The 22563-nt window shown below is 33.5% G+C and overlaps 1 protein-coding gene across 2 annotated transcripts in view; it reads right to left on the bottom strand.

Moving 5' to 3' along the window:
- Positions 1–13089: 13089 nt before the first annotated feature.
- The window catches only part of LOC143232507 (uncharacterized), a 91618-nt gene continuing 82144 nt past the window's right edge, over positions 13090–22563 (bottom strand). For both annotated transcript variants that reach the window (XM_076468062.1, XM_076468061.1), the window contains one exon: positions 13090–13897. In XM_076468062.1, coding sequence (XP_076324177.1) covers positions 13524–13897 — 374 coding nt within the window. In that variant the 3' untranslated portion in view covers positions 13090–13523. The remainder of the gene's footprint in view (positions 13898–22563) is intronic.

Genomic DNA, 22563 nt, shown 5'->3' with positions numbered 1-22563 from the left:
TATAAAAACTTTTATCTTAAACCAAATTTTGTTATTTTTACCATTTCTATATGCTATTCTTAAACTCCATAAATCTCTGATTAAATTTAGATTTATCTATAAAAACAATTATTAAACAACAATTGGCCATTTTATTAAATAAATTACTTAATATTTTGTTTGATAAAATTAGACAGTTAAGTATCAATAATAAGAAACAAATGTTTTTGGATAATTAAAAAATAATCAACCCATTTTAGAATGTCTTAAGAAATTGTGAACAAGTAAAGGATAATCAAATATTTTATTTCACCATGCTGTTGTTGTACATGACAATTTCACTAAAAGATTTTTTTGTTTTAAATTCATTGATAGAACAGTTCTGTTTTCCTCCACTAGTACTGAAATAAAGAAAATTTAGCCCCAAAATGTAAAATATCTAACATTGATGTCACACTTCACTGCCTGCAGACAGTTGTGGTAAAGTGACTGCTCTTCAAAGTAAAGAAGTGTGTTTTTCTTCTAGCAAAGCCACATTGAGCTATCTGCTGAGTACATCGAAGGGAATCGAACCCCTGATTTTAGTGTTGTAAATCTGTAGACTTACTGCTGTACCAGTGGGGACAAGTAAAGAATAATATAAAATAATAAACAAAATAGTAAATATAACCAATTGGGAGTAAATAAGTTAAATAAACTTACCTCCTGAAGTTCGCATTCCAGCTCCCATTATGGTGGTAAGGCACTAATTAGTAGCCCAGTAGACAAGTTACACTACTATAAAGAGTTCCAACCAGTTATCTAAACTAACTAGTTAATACCCAACTACAACTCATTAAGTCTACTGTAACTTCCAATTTTCAGACTCCAAACAAGCCTATATATGTGTTACAAGGTGTTCATTCACATAAAGTAGTGCCTAGCTGCTTAAATGACCTTATTAACAAATAAAAATTATAAAAAACTTTCAGCAAAAATTCCTTAATTTTTACTTCTTTATATTTATTTTACACATTCTTATATTTATTACAGAATATTTTAATAATTTAAAGGGTTTCTTTTTATGAAATCTATTATATATACATTTTTGTATCAATGTTTTAACATTAATAACAAAATATTGTAATTTATTACAAATTTTACAAAATCTGAAAAACAGAGAAATTATAATGTTTATAACAGAAGAGTATGGTACATTACTATAAAAAGAAGGTAAACCTTATATTTGAAAACTAAAACATTTTTTATCAAAAGGATTTAGATTAATATCATTATTAATGATTTTAATTTCTAAATCTAATTAATATGCCTCTACATTAAATATTGATGTATTTACAATTTCTAATTATACTGGATAAATAGTGTTAATAACTTTACTTATTTCAGGATTATTTATTCTAATTAAATCATCTATGTATCTGTAAGTTAAAGTATAAATATCTAGGTTTATGTAGGTTTTGATAAACCTGTTCTCATAAAAGTAAAGATATAAATTTGCAATACAAATAGAATAATTAGCTCCTATTGGAACTTCTACTATTTGATTAAAAACCCAGTTATTGAAAAATATATAATTATTATAAATGATATTAGATATTGTGGGCTTGAGCATCAACATTTCCCTCTCCTAATTTCTGTTTCTATTCCTTTGATTTATTATTTTATTATTCTTCATGTGAGAAGTTGCAATAGAACATAATGCCAAATGAAAATGTATTTTTTTGTTTTGTTTGGTGTTAAACACAATGCTAAAGAATGGGCTATTTGTGCTTTATCCAACATTGGTTATCAGAACCCAGTTTTTAGTATTATAAACCTTCAGAGTCACTGCTGAGCCACTTGTGGAATGCATGAAGATGTATTTATATGATAAAATATAAAGAAAACAGTATTTCAGAAAGCAATTATTTTTTACAGTTGTGAATTATTACATTTTTAACATATTGTACATTTTAAAGTAATTTCATACTCCCATGCAGTTCACTAGTTATTTCACTAATATGAAAACTATTTTAATAAGAAACAAAAATCAGGCCATAATACAGCTTAAAATATTTAAGTAAAAAATCTTGAAATAGCAGAAAAATTTCCCATTTCATATAAGAAAATAAACACTTGTGTACTAAGAATGTGAACTGCATGGTTATTAACACTACAGTTTCTTTTCAGGCATTCACTTACATCTTTATAAGAGTATCAAATTATTTTAATTTTTGCTTCATTAACATTTTGTAAAATTATTCAGTGTCTCATTTCATGATGTTGAAGCACAAGTGCTTATGTGGTACCCCAAGATTATAACATCTGGTTAGTCCAAAATTAAAAGGTTTGCAGATTTGTGGAGAAAAAAAAAAAAGGTGTATTGTTTTGTTGCTTGGTTAATGAAACCATCTGGTATAAGATGAACAGAAAATACATTTGTGAAAGCCAGAAATAGAAAAATGGCTGATATTTTTAGTGAAGAAGACAAATGTGGCAGTGGATTGAAAGTGAAAACTAGTTAAAAGTTAGAAAAATTATAAGTTGTATTTAAATGAAAAGCAAATATTAATGAACTGTGTATGATGTGAAAAAGAGAATCAAAATAAACTTCCATGCTACATTAATTGGAGGCTTCATAATATTGATATTCAAAGGTTAAACATGTCATGGAAGTTTAAATGCTGAAATGGTAGAATTAAGATGAAGACAAAATTCTTTACATATTTTTGCTTCATCTGCAACAGAAATCAGTTGGGTTTGAAAGTGTCAGAACTACTTTCGTAGTCTATATTTACTTTGTAGAAACAAAGTTGGATTTATAATCTAAATGACACAAAATGGCTCCTCAGACACAGGTGATGTAGGACACAAGCTATACAACCATCCCATGTTACAGTAGTTAGCCTTCTTGACAGAAAGCTGCTACATAAAGTAACATTTAGGGTTCAGTTACCACACAAATTAACCAGGTTTATATGTTCCATATTGGATATCAGAATAATATATACATTTTACCAATTTATGGCATATTTGCTATATGCATACCACACCTGTGTGTGGGAATTATTTTTATGAATCTCCTGGTTCTGGATGCTACTGCAGTATACTTATATGAAGATAATGTTATGATATCCTAGTTCTAGATGCCATTGAAGCACACTTGTTGTGTGTGGATGATGTTATAAATATTCTGGTTATGAATGGTACTGAAATATACTTGTATGGATTCAGTGTTGTTATATCTGCTTCTGGATGCCACTGAAGCATGCTTGTCATGTGGATTTAGTATTACAAATATCCTAGCTCTAGATGCTGCTAAAGTATACCTATCTTTTCCACAAAAGTGATCAGTTTTCAGTAATATCACATTACATACATAACAAAAAACAGTGTGGACAAGTAGTTGTTATACATGCAATTTCAATGAGGTTTTATATTAGCTGTGGTTGCCACATAACTTACTGATTTACACATGAAAAATGGTAATTTATATTTGTATAGTGATTCAATAAAAAACTGTATGACTGTTGACCCTCCTGTTTGCTGCCCTATATTCATTTGTTTTCATATGAGTGTATGCTGTAGTTTACAGCATGAATTACGATCTTCGTTGCATGTTGTGATGTGGAAGAGCTCATTCTACTGTGTTTAGCCATTGAGCTATAAATGAGCTGTGTTTTTACTTAGCTGAAGGCTGGTTGTAAAGTAATGGACAGTTTGTACATGCTTTAGTTGTTAGCTTTGATGTTGAATGCAACTTGTTATTTGTTACTGTACTTGCACCATACTGTAGGCAAATTTATTATTTCATTTTACTTTATCTAGGTTTTAATGTTAGTAATATTGAAGGATTACGCTCATTTATGAATCACAATTTTTATGAGTTTATCCAAGTAAAATGAAGTCATATCTTTTAGCTAGTTTTAGAATGAAAGAAAATATAATGTATCTAATACTTGCTAGCCAGTTTGGTTTATAATAACCTCTATTTGTTGAATTCAAGTACTAATAACTTCTGGAGTTATTACTGAATATGTACTAAGTGTTCATTCTTTAGAAGTTTGGCAGCTTTATACGTTTTATGTGAGCTACATGAATATAAAGTGTGGAATGAACAAGGCATGCTATCATTTAGTTTAATTCGTGGTAATATTTTCAGTAACGTCTATGATTATACAAGTGTACAGTCAAAGCATATATGATTAATAAAATGATTTTGAAGTCAAAATCAATATTAGACGAAGATGGTTCAGAGATGAGTAAGAAGAAAAAAGTGATTGGAAATTGTTATGTTCTTATCTCTTCTATAACTAGTTTATAAACAAGGCTTATCTAAGATTTATTCAAGCGACACTGTTAGAAATTTCTTTTGTTTTTCTTATTTTTAGTTAATGTCTTTACAAACGCGATGTAGTGAACTTATTGCTCTTGTTTTCGTCTGGTTACAAGACCGGTAACACACAATTACGTCTGATGTACATGCCTAGATCTTACTGCCTTCAATTGTTTTAACACTGAGTTTTTTGTTACCTGCCTAGTGAAAACATATTTGCTGTAATTGTAATGATTAATTCAGCTACTAACAATAGACGTTAAATGCATGCAAAATCATGGAGTAATTTTATAATAAAATACATCAAGTCCAATTATTGTGTCATTTTGCGTTACTTCAATAAAATAAAATATTTTGTAATTTCGAAGTGAACTATTTTTATATCCAACATGTAGGACATATACCAACAACTCTTAGAGAACATTTTAACAATTGTAAATCATCCGTTAACACCAAGAACAATCTCCACGTTAATCAACACGAAACAACCCAGTCGTTCTGTTAACGATGTTACTAGCACTGGCAGTGGATTTAAGGCTAAAACAGATAGAGAAATAAAAGAAGCTTCTTGGATTGCTAGCCTAAAAACTGTTCAACCTTTCTGAATTAATCCAGATCTTGGGATCATTTATCTCCGTTCATTGGTTTCATCTTTATCAGAAAAGTAATTTTTATTCTTTGCTTATTTTTTCATGTAATGGGAAAGCTGAATTTCCTAAAACTTATTGTTTATTTAAGATAATTTTTCACCTTTATTAATTAAACACTTAAGTATAGTTTGAAATATAAATAGTTTCAGCGATTTCTAAAAGTAAAATATCATTAACACCTTTTCACACACATTCTCACGATCTGCTACATTGTACCGGGAATGAAACATTTCCTGGAAAACCGGATGGGTCTCCCGCTGGTACAGTGGTAAGTATACGGATTTATAACGCTAAAATCAGGGGTTCTATTCCCTCGGTGGATACAGTAGATAGCCCGATGTGGCTTTGCTAAAATAAAAATACAAAACCGGATGACATTCATGACGTCACTAAACTTCCTTTATACATGTTACTCATTCGGTTACACCACCATTCCCAGTTTGTCCCTCGAGAATAATGGTCCATTTTTCAAAGGTGTTTGGGATTATATGGTTTTTATTCATTTTTATACAAGGTTAAGTCAACCCTGAACGTGAATTTGTCAGTTAAATAGGATGTACGATTGAGATTTGTCATTCATGTTAAGAGTTGTAACCCACAAAGGTGCATCTTATGTTTCAATATCTTTAAAGGTTGGTCAAAAGCTGAAGACGTTGTTGGATCTTTCTGTGATACAGCACGGCATGGTCAGATGGTTAAGGCACTCGAATCGTTATCGGAGGGTCGCGGGTTCGAATCCCCGTCACACCAAACATGATCGCCCCTTTCAGCCGTGGGGGGCATTATAATGTGACGGTCAATCCCACTATTCGTTGGTAAAAGAGTAGCCAAAGAGTTGGCGGTGGATGGTGATAAGTAGCTTCCTTCCCTCTAATCTTACACTGCTAAATTAGGGACGGCTAGCGCAGATAGCCCTCGAGTAGCTTTGAGACAAAACCAAACCAAACTTTCCATGATCAGTTAGAAAGTTGTGGAGAATCCAAGGAATTGTGTTTAGAACGTGTATAGAATTCATTTAAGTGTACTGTTGATACTGTTCCTGAGCATTTGATGTCAGTAAAAGTCATGAAGAAGAGATGGCACTATTAACATACCGAGGTATTGCATTCTATGCATTTGAGAAAAAAGGAAAACAAAAGTGATCAAGAAGATAATGAGAGAACTTTACTGTCTGTGGAAACCGGATGTAACACAGTGAGAACACAGCATCTGGACTAGATGCAGAAATATTCAAATCAGACGAGAGTTCTTCTAGTATAAAGAAATCTAAACTAGAGACCGATATAACTGAGGAGCAAATCACAGATCCCAGTAAAAGATGATTATCCACGGATCATTACTTAGAAGATATAAGCTTTTATAGATTTGGTAACAGTTCTGGATATGATGAAAGTAATTCTCATAACGTCATCTATAAAAAAATAATATGAGAAAAAAACTGAATGTGTAAGTTTATTTATTTTGATGAATCAAAAGTATCAACGATAGTATAAGCACGTAAATGATGAAGTATGAAAACACATAGAGAAAAACATAATTACTCTACAATATATTATAATTTTCATAGGGTAATTAAAAGTACAAAAATATGTTCAATATTTTCTTGACGAGATATAATTCCAAATAATACAATATAGCCCACCCAATCCTCTGTGGACTCAGCAGATGGCCCCATATGACTTTGCTTTAAGAAAACACAGACATTAGCTCACTCAAATCTTTAAGCTTGCACAACATGAATGATAGTATCTCAGTCATAAAAAGTTGCAGTAGATCAGAAATATAGTATCAGTCGGTTTAAAGTTGGCAAAAAATGTGATTAATTTAATATAAACGACTTAGTTTTCACAACCTGCTAGTACTTCAATTTTAGGAAGTTATTTTATTGGATTATTAAGTTTATAAGAGGTACTTTATTTTGATTTATATTATTTGTAAATCTTCAATAAGTTATGAAGTTTTACTTTCAATAACCTCAAATTAAAAGGCGATCTGTAAATAATTTAGTTGTAAATCTGTAAACTAAACTACATCATTACTTTTAGTTTCACTTGAAGTGATATGTTGTAGGACGTTTTGGCATTGGCTAGAAAGAGACTCTAACGTCACGAGGTTAATACCAGTGACTACAAATTTCTTAAATATGTGAAAAACGATTTGAAAAACAAAAATAAAAAAGTGTGTGTTAAGTTATTCAGTACCGAAAACCTCGAAGTTCTGTTTGAACATGATATATTAGTAGAGTTGCAGAATCTATATAAATATTATGCTCCCCAGTGGGACAGCGGTATGTCTGCGGATATACACCACTAAATCCGGGTTTCGATATCCGTGGTAGGCAGAGCACAGATAGCTCATTTTGTAGCTTTGTGCTTAATTCAAAACAACATATAAATATTATAATACTGTCTGTTGTATGTCCGTGTAACTATATGGCAAGGCGTAGATAGAACTTCACCAAAATTACGTATAAGGTAAACAACTTTTTGTATCTTGAGGTATTTTCATTGGTAACGAATTTACAAAACTTTCGTTCCGGGGACGAGTACTCAAACTAGTTGATAAAGTAAGTGATTAAATTACTTTATTTCTGAAAATATGCTTACGCTTCATACCCTTTGTTACCTGAACGAACACTAAATTTGTATAACTTTTCAGTTGAGAGAAATAACATGTTTTATTTTACCGAAAAATTACAAAAAGGAACTCATCCAATAATAGGAGTCATTAAGATAGGAGATAATAAAATAATTAAACTTAAATAATAGGTTGAACAAAGCCAGGTTATTTAAAATTTTACTTTAAAGAAAGGTGTTTCGAGCTAGCGCTTTTCGTCTGGTCGTGTCCTCTAGTGACACAGCGGCATGTCTGCAGACTTAAAAAGCTAGAAACCGAATTTCGATACCCATGGTGGGAATATCATAAACAACCCATTCTGTAGCTTTGTGCTTAACTTAAAAAAAAACAAACACACAAAGAAACAACTTGTCAAATCGTTCAACAGAAAACCAATCTTACAAAATTAACAATTTTTTTTTCGAAAGTAGTTTTCTTTTTAATTTCGCGCAAAGCTACTCGAGGGCTATCTGCACCAACCATTCCTAATTTAGCAGTGTAATACTAGAGGGAAGCGAGGGAAGCCAGCTAGTCATCACGACCCACCGCCGACTCTTGGGCTACTCTTTTACCAACGAATAGTGGGATTGACCATAATATTATAACGCCCCTACGGCTGAAAGGGCGAGCATGTTTGGTGCGACGGAGTAGTTTTCTGTGTGACCAATTGATGTAAGAGCAATATATGTAAACTTTTCAGAAATGGGCCCGGCATGGTCAGATGGTTAGGGCCCTCGACTTGTAATCTGAGGGTTGCTGGTTCGAATCCCCGTCACACCAAACATCCTCGTCCTTTTAAGTTGTGAGGGCGTCATAATGTGATGCACAATCCCACTATTCATTGGTAAAAGAGTTGACGGAGGGTGATGATGACTAGCTGCCTTATCTCTAACTCTAATCTTACACTTTTAAATTAGGGACAGCCAGCACAGATATCCCTTGTATAGCTTTGCGTAAAATTCAAAAACAAACTTTTCTGAAATACAGACAGGTAAATAAATAAAATGTAAATATGCGCCTGACGCACAAAGCAGGCAGGAGTCTTATAATTTTTGTGTAATATTTAAAATTTGACATGCAGCTGTAAACCAACTGATAGCATTTAAAAATCACGTCTTGAACATACAATACAGCTTTTTTTTTCACCTGACGAAAGGCAGGGTTTTTGAAATGTCTTTTTTTTATTTGATATCACACTTTATCAATAGTTAATAAAATATGAATTAAGAAGGCGAACTTAAAAAATTATTTGTAAATTTGTCAACGTTGTTCAGTGATTTCAATCACATTAATTTATTATCTTGAAATTACACGAGTTAAGCTATTTTCACATTTTAATGAGTTTTTCTTATCTATGCTAGCCGTCCAAAATTCAATAGGGGTAGAATAGAGGGAAAGCAACTAGTTAATAGCACCTACCACCAACTCTTTGGCTATTTCACCAATGAAGATTGGGATTAACTGTCGGACGAGCATGTTCGGTGACGGAAATTCGAACCCCGCGATACATAAATTGAGATTGTCTGGCATGGCCAGGTGGTTAAGGCTTTCGACTCGCAATCTGAGGGACGCAGTTTCGAATCCCCGTCACACCATACATACTCTCACTTTTCAGCCGTTTTGGCGTTATAAAGTGACGATCAACCCCACTACTCATTGGTAAAAGAGTATCCTAAAGTCCGCGATGGGTGGTGATGACTATCTGCCTTCTCTATTGTCTTACACTGCTAAATTAGGGACGGCTAGCGCAGACAGTCCTGGTGTAGCTTTGCGCGAAATTCAAAAGTCAATCAAAATCAATCTGTAGATTGCGAATTCAGTTTCTTAAAAAATCATATCCACTTACTTATAAACACTAAGGGGGGAAGAATATTGTTTAGCTCAAGTTGATTGATTAGAAGTATGCACAAAGTTACACAATAGACTATCTGTGCTCTGCACATCATGGGATTCAGCTTAAGTTTCCTGTAGATTAATCGCCACATTTGGCATTTACTTAATTGAGGATATCTTATGGCACAAATATTGTAACATACTTCAGCAACGAAAAGTACCAATTCTTCTATCACATACTTGTCACTTGAACGAAGTGACTAATGTGTTAAATAATAATAATAAAAAAAGAGCGTCAGTTGTATCGTAAATCATGATTACTTATAAAGAATTCTTGAAACATTGGTTAAAGAAAACCCGAATTAGTGTCTTTTGTAACAAAAAAATTCAACAACAACAAAAAACAACAACAGAAAAACAAGGAATAAACAGATTATATTAGGAATGTAAGTTTATCCTTGTGGAGAATTCGTTTGAAATCTGCGTCTTGTCACAGACACCCAAGAAACTTGTAGAATTTTAAGGGTTGGCAAATAAACACCGATTTTAGAACTTATATAATTATTAGCTTAACCCTTGTTATTGTATGTTAACGTATTTTCAAGATGGCTTATATCGAAACATTGATTACTGTTTTATTTTTCTGGAACTTACAGTCGCAATTGATCCTTATATGAACTGCTGTCAACTGTTTCTACATTGCGTTAAAATCGTTTTTTTTTTTGTTTAATTCTGACGGAATGAAAGCAAAACAAGAATAAATAAAAATCTAAAATGAGGAAAACCATTGACTGGCTACGTAGTTAAAACTTAACACTAGATTGAACCATCTTTCGAAAAATCATCAGCTCGGACTTTTTGTGACAGGGATTTCACAGGTTTAACGTATTTACCTGTTTAGTGAGTTTAAATAAAAAGTGAAATTACTACAGCTAGAGTATTTCAAATGTTATATTGGTTTGATTTGTTTTGAATTTCGCGCAATGTTACTCGAGGACTATCTGCGCTAGTCGTCTCAAATTTAGCAGTATGAGACTAGATAGAAGGCAGCTAGTCATCACCACCTACTGCCAAGTCTTGCGCTACTCCTTTACCAACGAATAATTGAATTGACCGTCATATTATAACGCCTCCATGGCTGAAAAGGCGAGCATGTTTGGTGTGACGGGGATTCAAACTCGTGACCTCCAATTTATGAGTCGAGTGCCTCAACCACCTGCCCATGCCGGACCGCCAATGTTATATTAAAAGAGGAAAAATGTTAGTATTTTCTACAAACTATTTTTTTCCAATATAACTTTAACTAACCTAACTCTTTCATTTATAAACCGTTTCTTTACCAGTGTAGTATGTATTCAAAAATCTAAGATACCCTGGTAATATTTACAATTTCGGAACATTTAAGGATGGCTGCATTAAAGAGAATTTTTCATTTGTTTTCCACTGTGCAACTCTACACAGGACAAGAACTAGTAGTTTATAAATATAAAGTATTAGCAATCATTGTCACGTATACTATGGTGACATAAATGGATTGTTATTCACAATGAATTTTTTTTCACAAACATTTAAGGTGCTTAAATTACAAAGTTTTATCTAGTTTTAACTGTAATGTGACAAATACAGAAACAATAAATTGCTTTACCGTTTCAAAACAGTTGAATTTAATATCAAGCTTTAATCATTACTTTAAGATACGTTGAGTTTATACTTCAAACATTCAATGTCACATTAAACGAACATTATTCACAATTTTTGTCACTAGGTAGTTCTCTCTGAGAGGATTCTTTCAACCATTAAAGAACCTACTTCTTAATAAATACCAATATAGATTTACTTCTTAGAGATAAATGATATCAAACTATTAAAACATTTACAAGTTGGTTGAATCGCGAGGAACTTTTATATTGAGGTTTACTAGCTCAGTACCATCCAGTTGTTGAAACATTTGTTGACAATAGTTTACACGACAAAAGCTTTTTTATATGTAATTATTATTGTGTTTCACACACACAAAATTTAACGGAACTTTATGAAGAGTTGGATATTGAAAATTGGTAGTTTGTTTTTCGTCCTGATAACAAAATACGAAGATACAAAACAAACAAACAAACAAAACAACAGCTCAAATACAACGCTTAGCTGAAATAACTTGTGATTTTTAGATGGAGGCATAATAATACATGTTTTTAATGTCTTCAAATTGCTATTCAACGATAAAAGTAATTATTTAAGTAATAGTTTAATCTTGACATTTCTTTTCAGTTTAAATATCATAATAATGTTTTAAACTTTGAAACACTCCATACACTTCTAAGAAACCAGCAATATGTATAGAAAAGGAATATATAAATATTTCTTTAGTGAAAATTCTAACACGCAATTAGTTGGATATAATTTAAATAGTTAAAAAGGATCTTGTATTTTTGTTTCTAATTTTTATAAGTAGTCATTATCGAGTGTGTGTGTATGCGTTTTCTTATAGCAAAGCCACATCGAGCTATCTACTGACTTCACCGAGGGGAATCGAACCTCCTGATTTTAGTTACTCTTAAAGATTACCTAATTGATTTATTTGTTTTATATGGAGGCTGGTCATTTTTTTGATAAGATACTAACAGTTTGTAACTTCTAATAAAACAACAACAAATCTTACACATGTTAAAATAAACTACTATAAACTATCGCCATATATAATGAAATCAGCGAATGTGTTACAAAATGACTGTTTGCACAATATCAATATACATGTTTCATAAGGAGAAATGTAATTTCCAGTTTTCATTGTAAAACGTTCTTGTCTTTAAAGCTAAGTGTTTACATGTCAGTGAAAAGGTGAAATGGAGGAAGGAGGCAAAGATCCAAGCTTTCTTAATGAATACTTTCTTGTTCAGTGACTAGCCAACCTATATCAAAATATTTATGGTTTATGACATAACACGTACGCCTTCATTACCAATACCACGACGTCATTTCCCTTTTGAATTCTCATTGCCACGAGTATGGTGTCATTATTGCAATACCTGAAGAACACGAAAACATGTGCTCAGTTACTAAATTTTATCATACGGGTTCGATCTTTTAGGCTTTCTATCTTATACATATATCTAACGTTTTACATCTATCTACAGATGCCATGATTAAATTGTAACCTGTCCAAATAATACAAGACACCAGAAAAAGATAAGTTTTCTAAATAAGCACATTATATTACTTTACTGTAACATCTTTTAACTTAATAATAATGTTATCATCTTCAGTGGTATATATTTTTTAAACAAAGTATAATGACCATATGCGTGTATGTTTGTTTGGGAATTTCGCACAAAGCTACTCGAGGGCTATCTGTGCTAGCCGTCCCTAATTCAGCAGTGTAAGACTAGAGGGAAGGCAGCTAGTCATCACCACCCACCGCCAACTCTTGGGCTACTCTTTTACCAACGAAAAGTGGGATTGACCGTCACATTATAACGCCCCCACGGCTGGGAGGGCGAGCGTGTTTGGCGCGACTCGGGCGCGAACCCCAGATTACGAAGCACACGCCTTAACGCGCTAGGCCATGGCAGGCCCCTATACCTGTATGAGAACTTCAAATGAAAACAGAGATTTTTATCAGTCAAAATGCAGATAACAGAAATGAATAAAGTATGCAGTGATCTGCAGCATATTTGATGTTTTCTTATAAAATACACAAAGAAACAGCTCTGGCCAGTTTATTCATGCACAGAAAATACCAGACAAACATTAGAATACTGTCATTTGAATTTCAAAATACAAGTGTGTGTGAATACAAACATAGATAGTTCTTATACACCATAAACAGTTATACACTTATTAACGTACAATTTACGGTATGCACATAATATACGTAAAAAATTAAAAGATGTCCAAATAGCTCAAGTACTTTAAAATTTTGGTCGATCTTTCGGGTTCTTAATATTTTTGTAGGGGTCAAAAATATTGTTTTTAAAAACAGCAAACATTATTCATACATATACCTTATTTTTTGATAAACGACCCCTTCTTATTACACATATTATTTTAGGATGGGATTGTTCATATATGAATAAAGGATCCCATAGCAATGGCACTTAGCAATCACAGTTTTAATTCCATAAAAATGAATATCACTAAAAAGGTTCTACTATCCTGTAGAGGGCGGTGTATCCACAACATCTTGCTCTTAACTGGTCGACAAAAACGCAAGCTTCTGTCACGCGTTCCATGAGGGTAGCACATTCACAAAGAAGTATATACGTAATCCCGTGATCAGGACAAACTTTCTTGTGGAAAGTGATCCGACGTAGCCCTAATCGTTGAGGCAATCGCTTGTAGATCAGTCTTGCGCCACTCCACATCAGCCAACTTCGTTCGAGCTTTTCTCGATCTTCCCCCGGAAGTACCCTAAAAGCTGAAATGATATAGCCTGTTTTGTCTGATGATGGTGTTTTCGGGAGCATATCTATCGGTGGTCTGGCGATCGTGGCAACCTCTTCGTAGCCAGCTAAAGTAAAAGTTAACAACAATAAATTATTGTAATGGAGCTGATAAGAGCGTTTGATACTAAATCATTTCAATTTTTCATAAATTTGGTAAATATGTGTTCTAAATCAGCTGTATATTTGTTAAGCCTAAATGTTTTTAGTAATATATCGAAACAAATTTATTGTTTTATATAGATTCTATTTAACTTTATTTTTTCCAACATTTTGTGGAAAGCTCCATAAAGGCTATATTCACACATTTCGAGATATTAGACATGAGAGAAGGCAGCTAGTTAATATCACCCACCGTCAGCTCTTTATCCTCAAAAATGATCATAAACAAGATACTGTATAACCTTTTACTTGACCTACAGTAGCAGAAAGTGACATGTCTACTGTTCAACGAGTGCTGTATGTCAGGTAAAAGATTCACTGTGTTTAAAATGGTTTTGAATATTTTTTCACTAGGCAATTTTTCATTTAGTGTTACAAAAAATTACGTGAAAATCTCTTATTGGTTGTCAAATTGACAGTCAATAAAACTCAATATAATGAGAAATCTAAAACCTTTCATCTTGTTGTCTCGTGCAAAAAGTTATTTTTGAGCCCACCTTTATACGAAATTTAATTTTCGTACTTTTTCTCTTAAATGTTTTTCTTGCACTGTTTTCCTTTGCTTATTGTCAAATTCTTTTCCTGTTTTTAGACTGATTATTCCAGTTTAAATTGACTCCTGTTACATATTAGTTCCCTCTTCGTTGCTCTAAGTCTTAACATTTATTTTTCTACTAATCGATTCATTATTCTTTTTTCACTTATTATACATTTCTTTTTATATAATTAAATTTTCCTCTTTTTTTTTGCTTCAACTTATTTTATCGTTTCCATTAACTCTTTTTATGTTATTTTTCCGACATTTACAACAAGCTCGGCTGTTAAATTTGTTTATACATTAAAAAATACGTATAATTTAAGGACAACAAGAGATCTGTTGGTCTATCTTCTTCGTACCATCCACTATATAAATTAAAAATAAAACTGAAAGCCACTCATTATTCAAATATTTATCGAGTCTACTCTTAAGCTCTCCTTAATTAACTGCATTTATCACATTGGATGGAAACCTTTTCAAATTCCAACCACACTGTCAGAAGAGTAAAACTGTCTTAGCTGGAGATGACTTCCACCTTACAAAATATGTATTTGTGTCCCCGAGACTTACTATTCTCACTATTAAGCATGAAAAAAAGATGATACACAATTACTATCGACTTTTTTAACAATCAAAACACCCACATTAAGGGTCGGCATGGCCAGGTGGTTAAGGCAATCGACTGTTAATCTGAGAGGCGCGGGTTCGAATCCAAGACACTCCAAACATATTCGCCCTTTCAGCCCTGCAGGCTTTATAATGCACGCTCAATCCCACTATTTGTTGGTAAAACTAAACAGCGAGTGATGATGACAAGCTGCCTTCTCTCTAGTCTTATACTACCAAAGTAGGAATAACTATTACAGATAGATCTCGTGTAGCTTTGCGCGAAATTTAAAAAAACAAACGTTGGTACAACGTTAGCCAATCTTTTACTTACTGCCCTCCATACAAGGACGTAGAGAAATAGTAGCAAGTGCTCACACATTCAATTCTTAACTTCCTTCAAAATCACCATGTAAATTTTATCTGATACAGGATATTTATCATTCTTCAAGCTTCCCTTTTTCGACAAGTTCAGTAATTCCTTCTTTCGTAATCTTACATCTTTAATAGGTTCATCATATATTCCCTTCTCTTCTTCACGTTTTATCCATACTTTTGTTTCTCCATCTACTATTAATTTTCTGTTTCTTTTATTTTTCTTGGGTTCATCCTTTTTAACTTGTACAATGTTTGCAATTTTTTATTTGTATAATTCATATCAACATTCAACTTATTGATTTGACTCATCTCACCTGTTTTCTCCATTATTCTATTATATTTAATGTTAATATCTTCTCTACATTTGATTTTTCACTAGTTTTATTTTCCATCTTTTTCGGTTTTTATTTTTTACTGTTTCACTCATAAGCGGCCCGGCATGGCCAAGCGTGTTAAGGCGTGCGACTCGTAAGCTGAGGGTCGCGGGTTCACATTCCCGTCGCGCCAAACATGCTTGCCTTTTCAGCCGTGGGGGCATTATAATGTTACGGTCAATCCCACTATTCGTTGGTAAAAGAGTAGCCTAAGAGTTGGCGGTGGGTGGTGATGACTAGCTGCCTTCCCTCTAGTCTTACACTGCTAAATTAGGGACGGCTAGCACAGGTAGCCCTCGAGTAGCTTTGTGCGAACTTCAAAAACAAACAAACAAACACTCATTCATTAGTCCCACTTATTGCCCTCCAGGGGCACTGCAGCACGTCTACGGACTTACACCGTTAGAAACCTTCGTGCTCAACTAGAAACAAACAAGAAAGTGGTCGAGGTTCTTTAGAAACACGTTTGAAAGGCTGTTCTCCTCACATTTTGCTTTAAAATGGTAATAAAAGCACTTTACCTTACAAACACTTTCTAAAGTTTAGTTAAAAGTGTTTACAAATAGTCCAAGGAAATTTAGGACACTTCAGCGTGACTGGATAGATCACGTAAGTTTACAGCATTTTCTGTCTCAGGACGATGTTAAGGGATTTTAAAAGTGCACCATTCATTATGTAGAGATACGAGTTTAGGTTTACAGTTCCATATAAATTATAAGTATTCTTCCCCTTCTGTTAACTTTTGATAAGGCAGTCTGCAGCCGAACTTGCTTCCATATTCAAAAGATATCTAAACTTTACCGGTTAATTGTTGAAACGAAATTTGAAATTTTACAAAAAAAAAACAAGAAAATGTAAATGTTAGATTGATTTTGGAATTTGTTTTTATTGGTATGACTTTTACGTGTAAAGTGATGGAAACATGATTTTTCATCACACAATTTTTTCACAGTTTTTTTCGGAAGCATCATCATTGTTCTAAAGTCCTAGTGCATGTAGGTGACAATACGACAAATTCCACGGTAAAAACAAACAGTTATTGTTTCTTTGAGCAAAGAAGGACTTTCGACAAGACAAGTTGCTAGGAGAATTAAAATTAACCAGTCTAGTGTGAGCCACTGGGTTCAGGAATATATATATATAGAATCGTTGTGTGGAGTGGCATAAGGGAAGATGTAGGAAGAAAGCTTCCACACCAGCTGACGGCCATGTTCTGAAAGATAAGAGCTAGTCAATCGTCGACCGTCGTCCACGGATCTCTAAAGATAGGTGTCAGGTTTTTTAAAGTCACAATTCTTTGCAGTAAGTGTCTGGAACTTGGCGATAAATTTCAACAATAAACGGACAGCACATAATCCACTTTGTTTCAAAATAACATGTAATCAAAACAAGTCAAATGTATGTACAAAAGTTATTTACACTACTGTTCACCAGAGTTGAATCTAGAGCTATAATTAATTCTTTTTTTTTGTCAAAAGTCCACACAGACTGGTTCAATTATCCTAGAACTCAACTGACAAGACGAATTATTCGTTTCTCTGTTGTTACGATACAAAGAGTGAAAATTTCACCTTATAAATTTTTTGTATGACTAAACTGACAATCAAGCAGTCTTAACTTCACCTACTATCACCAGTTATTTCCCCTTTGTATCATCTAATTATAACAGGAAAATCTAGAAATAGCTAGCACTCTAGTAACAATATTGATAAAAACTTAGAAGCTTCTAATAAGATGTCAACAATATTACAAGAGTCTAGTACAACAATGAAACTGCATACACAACATATGACTGAACAGTTACGTAAGGAAACTTGCTATAACTATTGGTTTTAAAATAATTAACTTTTAGGACTCTTGTTATGAACACTAAATAATCATTAAATATTAGTTCGTTAAATAAACCAACTAATAACTCTTGAACTGAACAGTCTTGTTTATCCAAAAGCTCTTCTTCAAGAAAAATAATCACAATATTTTTATACTATATACAAAGGCTGTTCTCAGTTCATAGACGAAATCTCTTCATATATTCTGCACTAACATTTGCAAGATCAAGACGACGACTAGGAATCCAGTCAAGATGAAGACCTACCCGATGCCCTAATCTTGTTTTATACAAAGTAAGTTTTGGCTAACTTGTGAATACATCTGTGTACTGGTACAGTTGCTTCTGTAAGTCTTTCTTCTGTTTGACACTTAAGTACTTCTTATCTCCACTCAGTGGTTCTGGATCTAGTGTGTCTTCATTTTCTATAACAAAGTCACTTTCTTCTGTATCTAAAACAGCCACACCTAACACGTCCATTTATATCTGTTAGGTCATCTTACCTTTCAAAATGCTTCTTCAACAAATTGGTGTGGTAGATCTTGGTTTTTCTATCTGGTTTCACTATAGAGTCCATTCTGTTAACAGTTTTGTGTATCTCGAAAGGATCTTTCTACTGTAGGGTGAGTTGTTCCAGTCTGGGGATAGCAGAACTAAGACCTTGTGTTCGACCTTGAAATGTCTATCCTTAACCTTCTTTTTTATAGAAATGCTTATGACTTTCTTTGTGTTTAGCTTTCTCATTAGAACTGCTTTAATATATCCAGTACATTATTCTTTTCTGGCTCTCTATTTTCTAAGTCTCTTTCCCCTTCTTGTGATCAACTTTCTCCAGACGCTGTCCCAAAATTTTTGCACTAAATAGTTTTACTTCGGTACGTCTTTCAGTTCTATTAGACGTGTGTTCGGGATGTCACTTTTCGAGATTGAAGTGGTTTGATACCTTGCTTACTTTTCTTCCTTTCAGCTCTTGTGATGGCTGCAGATGCCCCATCAATCTTCTATCTGTCTAGATCCTCCAAACTTCTACTACTTAGTGTGTTTCCAATCATCAAGATATAGATTGGTGCCTTCATACACAAGGGTTCAAGGTATTTCACGTAGCAGAGAGTGTCCGTATTTATTCTTGCTATGAAAACCTTTTTCACTGTCTTCACTTTCTTGCCCTCGACATAGCTTTCACCCTCTGGCACGTTGTGATTTCTTGGCACCTCACAATGCTTGCCACATGCCCCAATCACTAGCAGCGCTGTTGATCCATTTCTTAGCTTAAGCTGAGCATCATTGAGACAGCACTTTCTTATTGTGGTGAATATGATATGTTGTATATTTTTTACTTTTTTTTTCTAGCAGCAGCAACTATGGTGTCTGTCACTTTCGTTTCTTATCAGGACTGTCTGTGTAGGTAGTTTCAGTTGCTTTATGTTGAGACTTCTACTGCTGCTTGTTGATGAAAGAGTTGCACACTTTTGTAGAGTGCCCCATTTTTATAACAAGCATAGCATATCTTTGCTTTTTGTTGTGGTTTCTACTGTAACTTGTTGGTTACAGAATTGTACTAACTTACAATATGCTTCATTCTGTAAAAATATAGCATCTCTTATCCCTTCTCTCCATTGAGTTCTTGTCACCTTTGGTGGCATCCCGCTTCTGGTTAACCATTTCCGGTTCTGTCAACTTGATCATCTCGTCCACGTCTTTTGGTGCTCTCTCCTACAAGAACACTGACATGTTAGTTGAGCATATGATCACGAGCTGTTCACGTATTTGTTGATCTGCCGGTCTTTTAACATTATTTTCACACTTGGCTATAACAATACATCTTGTGAATTATTGTTATAGACGTGCCATAAACTGAAATACATCTTCTCTAGTGTAAGGTTTGACATTTTTGAATATCTGACAAAATCCTTTCTTGGTAATTTCGTAGCATTTCAACAACACCACTTTTAACTTGTCCTAGTACATAGTATCCTCTGAAATCATGTCTGTATACACATGTGGGCCTTTCTCTATGAGAAGTGGGGCTGAGAAAGACTGCCCTGTTACCTTTATTTTGGTTCTTAGTTCAGGCGAATTTTTCATATCTCTTCAAAAAGAATACTTTATATCTTTCTCTTAATCAAATTTTGACAGCTTGGATCGGTTGGTCTTGACTCTATTGTCATCATTGGGTTCTTTGTCTTTCAGTTAGGTGGGCTTTGTAATCTCACTCTTTCTACTTCCTTTTATTCTTGCTTTAATTTTATCTCTAGATATTTATAGTCTCTCGTTTCTTTCCTTTTCTTCTTTCAGTCTATTTCCCTTTTATCTTTTAGTCTTTCTTCTCTCTTTAATATCTGTCCTGTACTTTCTTCTATTGCTGCTGTTCTCTCTTTATTTCTTGTTGTTATTTAACAAATTCTCATAGGTCACTATCTTTTAGCTCAATTGCTTACTTCTCTATCTATGTCCATTTATCAGAATTAGTTAACATAGTATATAGCGTGATTCTAATTTCTACAATTGTGTGTATATAGACCTACTTCTGTTGCCATTCACGTTTTCTTTTATCGTCGTTTACCACTGTATAATTCTGGATGACTCGCCAGTGTAAGGTCTTATAAAGCCGTGATTCTTTACAGTAAGTGTCTGTGATAAAGTTCAACAATAAAGAAACAGCATACAATCCACTTGTTGTAGAATAGAATGTATCCAAAACGAGCCAAATGTATGTAGAATGGTTCATTACTCGATCGTTTACCATAGTTGAATGCATAACTTCAAATAGTTAGTTCTCTTTTTCGTCAAATGTTCACACAGTCTGGTTCAATTACTTTAGAACTCAGTTGTCAAGAAGAATTATTTCTTCTATCCACTATTATCACAATACAATCTGTGATAATTTCACTTATGTTACCTCAGTGGTTACCACAGTCGTATCCAGAGCTTTAAGGAGTTCTTTTTTATGTCAAAGGTCCACACAGTCTGGTTCAATTACTTTATAAATCAATTGTCAAGACGAATTCTTCTTCACTATCTCTATTGTTACAATACAAACTGTGAAACTTTCACTTTAGAAATTGCCCGTCATGGCTAAACTTACGATCACACAGTATAACTTCACTTTTACTTTCACTAATTTTCTTTTTTCTTCTCTGTATTTCTAAGTATTTATAACACGTGATTGAAAAATCTAAAGATTTTTAACCCTCTAGTAACAAGAACATTATACATAATGAATAATTCTAGTACTTTCTAGTGAACTGGTGTCAACAATATTACAAAAGCCTAGTACAAAACTTAAATTGTATACGGAATGTATAACTATACAGAGTTACGTAATGAAACTTTCCATAACTATTGCTTTTAAGATAATTATAACTTTTAACACTATTTGTATGAAAACTAAATAATCATCAATATTAAATCATTAAATACACTAGATAATAAACCTTAAACCGAGCAGTCTTGTATATCCAACAGTAGGAAACTTCATATGTCATTTTCGCGTACACCATTGTCTCGCCGTGTTCAATTAGTCTCTCAGCAAGACAGCCAAGAAATAAATCTCTTCTTACCAAGAGTGTGTGTGTGAGTTTTCTTATAGCAAAGCCATGCCAGACTACTTGCTGTGTCCACCAAGGGGAATCGAACCACTGATTTTAGCTTTGTAAATCCGTATACTTACCTCTGTCCCAGCGGGGGACTTCTCACTGAGAAGATGAGAGGGATGAAGTTCAACTGGACCAAACAGTGAAGCAAAGCAAGATTCTTAGTAGAACAGAAGTTTAGCCTGCACTTAGAAAGTACTTTGTACGACATCAGTGTAAAGAAGAGTTTCACCCAATTTATTTAATTCCATTGTGAAACGTCCATAGAGTCAGGTGATATGGGGATGCAGGGCCGTAGGAAGTGGTAAGGCCAGTAAGGCTACGGCCTGACCCCCTTTTAATGACATGTATAGCTACAACTCATGTATTAAAACTTGCTTCTTTTCATTCAGTGCATTACGTTGTATATATGCAGTCTCTGTAGTTAAAATGGTTGACGATTTTATTTCATGTCACTAAACTTTAAGAACTTTGTGCCAATGCTGACTAATACTTTGATATTTTTGAGCCTTGGTCAAAGCCAACAGTTTGGAACCACAAAGCTGATCAGGGCGAGGATGTTTGGTGTGACGGGGATTCGAACCCGCGACCCTTGGATTAGGAGTCGAATGCCTTAACACACTTGGCCCTGGCGGACCCGACTGAAATACGACTTTGCTTACACCGTATAATATCTATAATCGTTTTACACTAGTTCTGACAATTATAGGATAGACAGTCTCGTGAAAAATTACAGAAAGAAGAAAAGTGTAAAAAACTGGTTGATACAATACTTTTTTACAACTAGTTGATTTTCATTGCAATTATTCAAATTATTTGTGTGGTGCAAGATAATGTGCGAATGATTTTTTAAACCAAAAATCTTAATGTAGTAATAAGGTTAATATAACTTTTCAATAAAGAAAGAGATAGTTAAAAATTATATCAGAGTTAAAAAACGGTTTGTTTTTATAAGATTTAAGGCATCAAAATCTCGAAGAATCCTGGTATCCAATGATTATATGTAAGAAAATGCATAAAGCGATTCTTCTTGCGTTTCATTTTATTATAAAAAAATAGAATTATCGAGATGAATGCTGAGCTCATCTTGTTATACTTCTCATACATTCATTCATTTACACGTCTTAGTCTGAATATTCAAGCTCTGAATTTAATGCGTTTGAGTGCAGACAAACTGAGTCAGTCGTATCTGTATTGGAGTACAAACTTGCAAGACACTAATTTTAAAATTAGAGTTTAGAGCAGGGGTGTGCAA

This window comes from Tachypleus tridentatus, chromosome 11, assembly GCF_004210375.1.
Source record: "Tachypleus tridentatus isolate NWPU-2018 chromosome 11, ASM421037v1, whole genome shotgun sequence".
Classification (NCBI taxonomy): Eukaryota; Metazoa; Arthropoda; class Merostomata; order Xiphosura; family Limulidae; genus Tachypleus; species Tachypleus tridentatus.
Note: the sequence above shows the minus strand (reverse complement) of the source record. Positions and strands in the feature narration are given on the sequence as shown.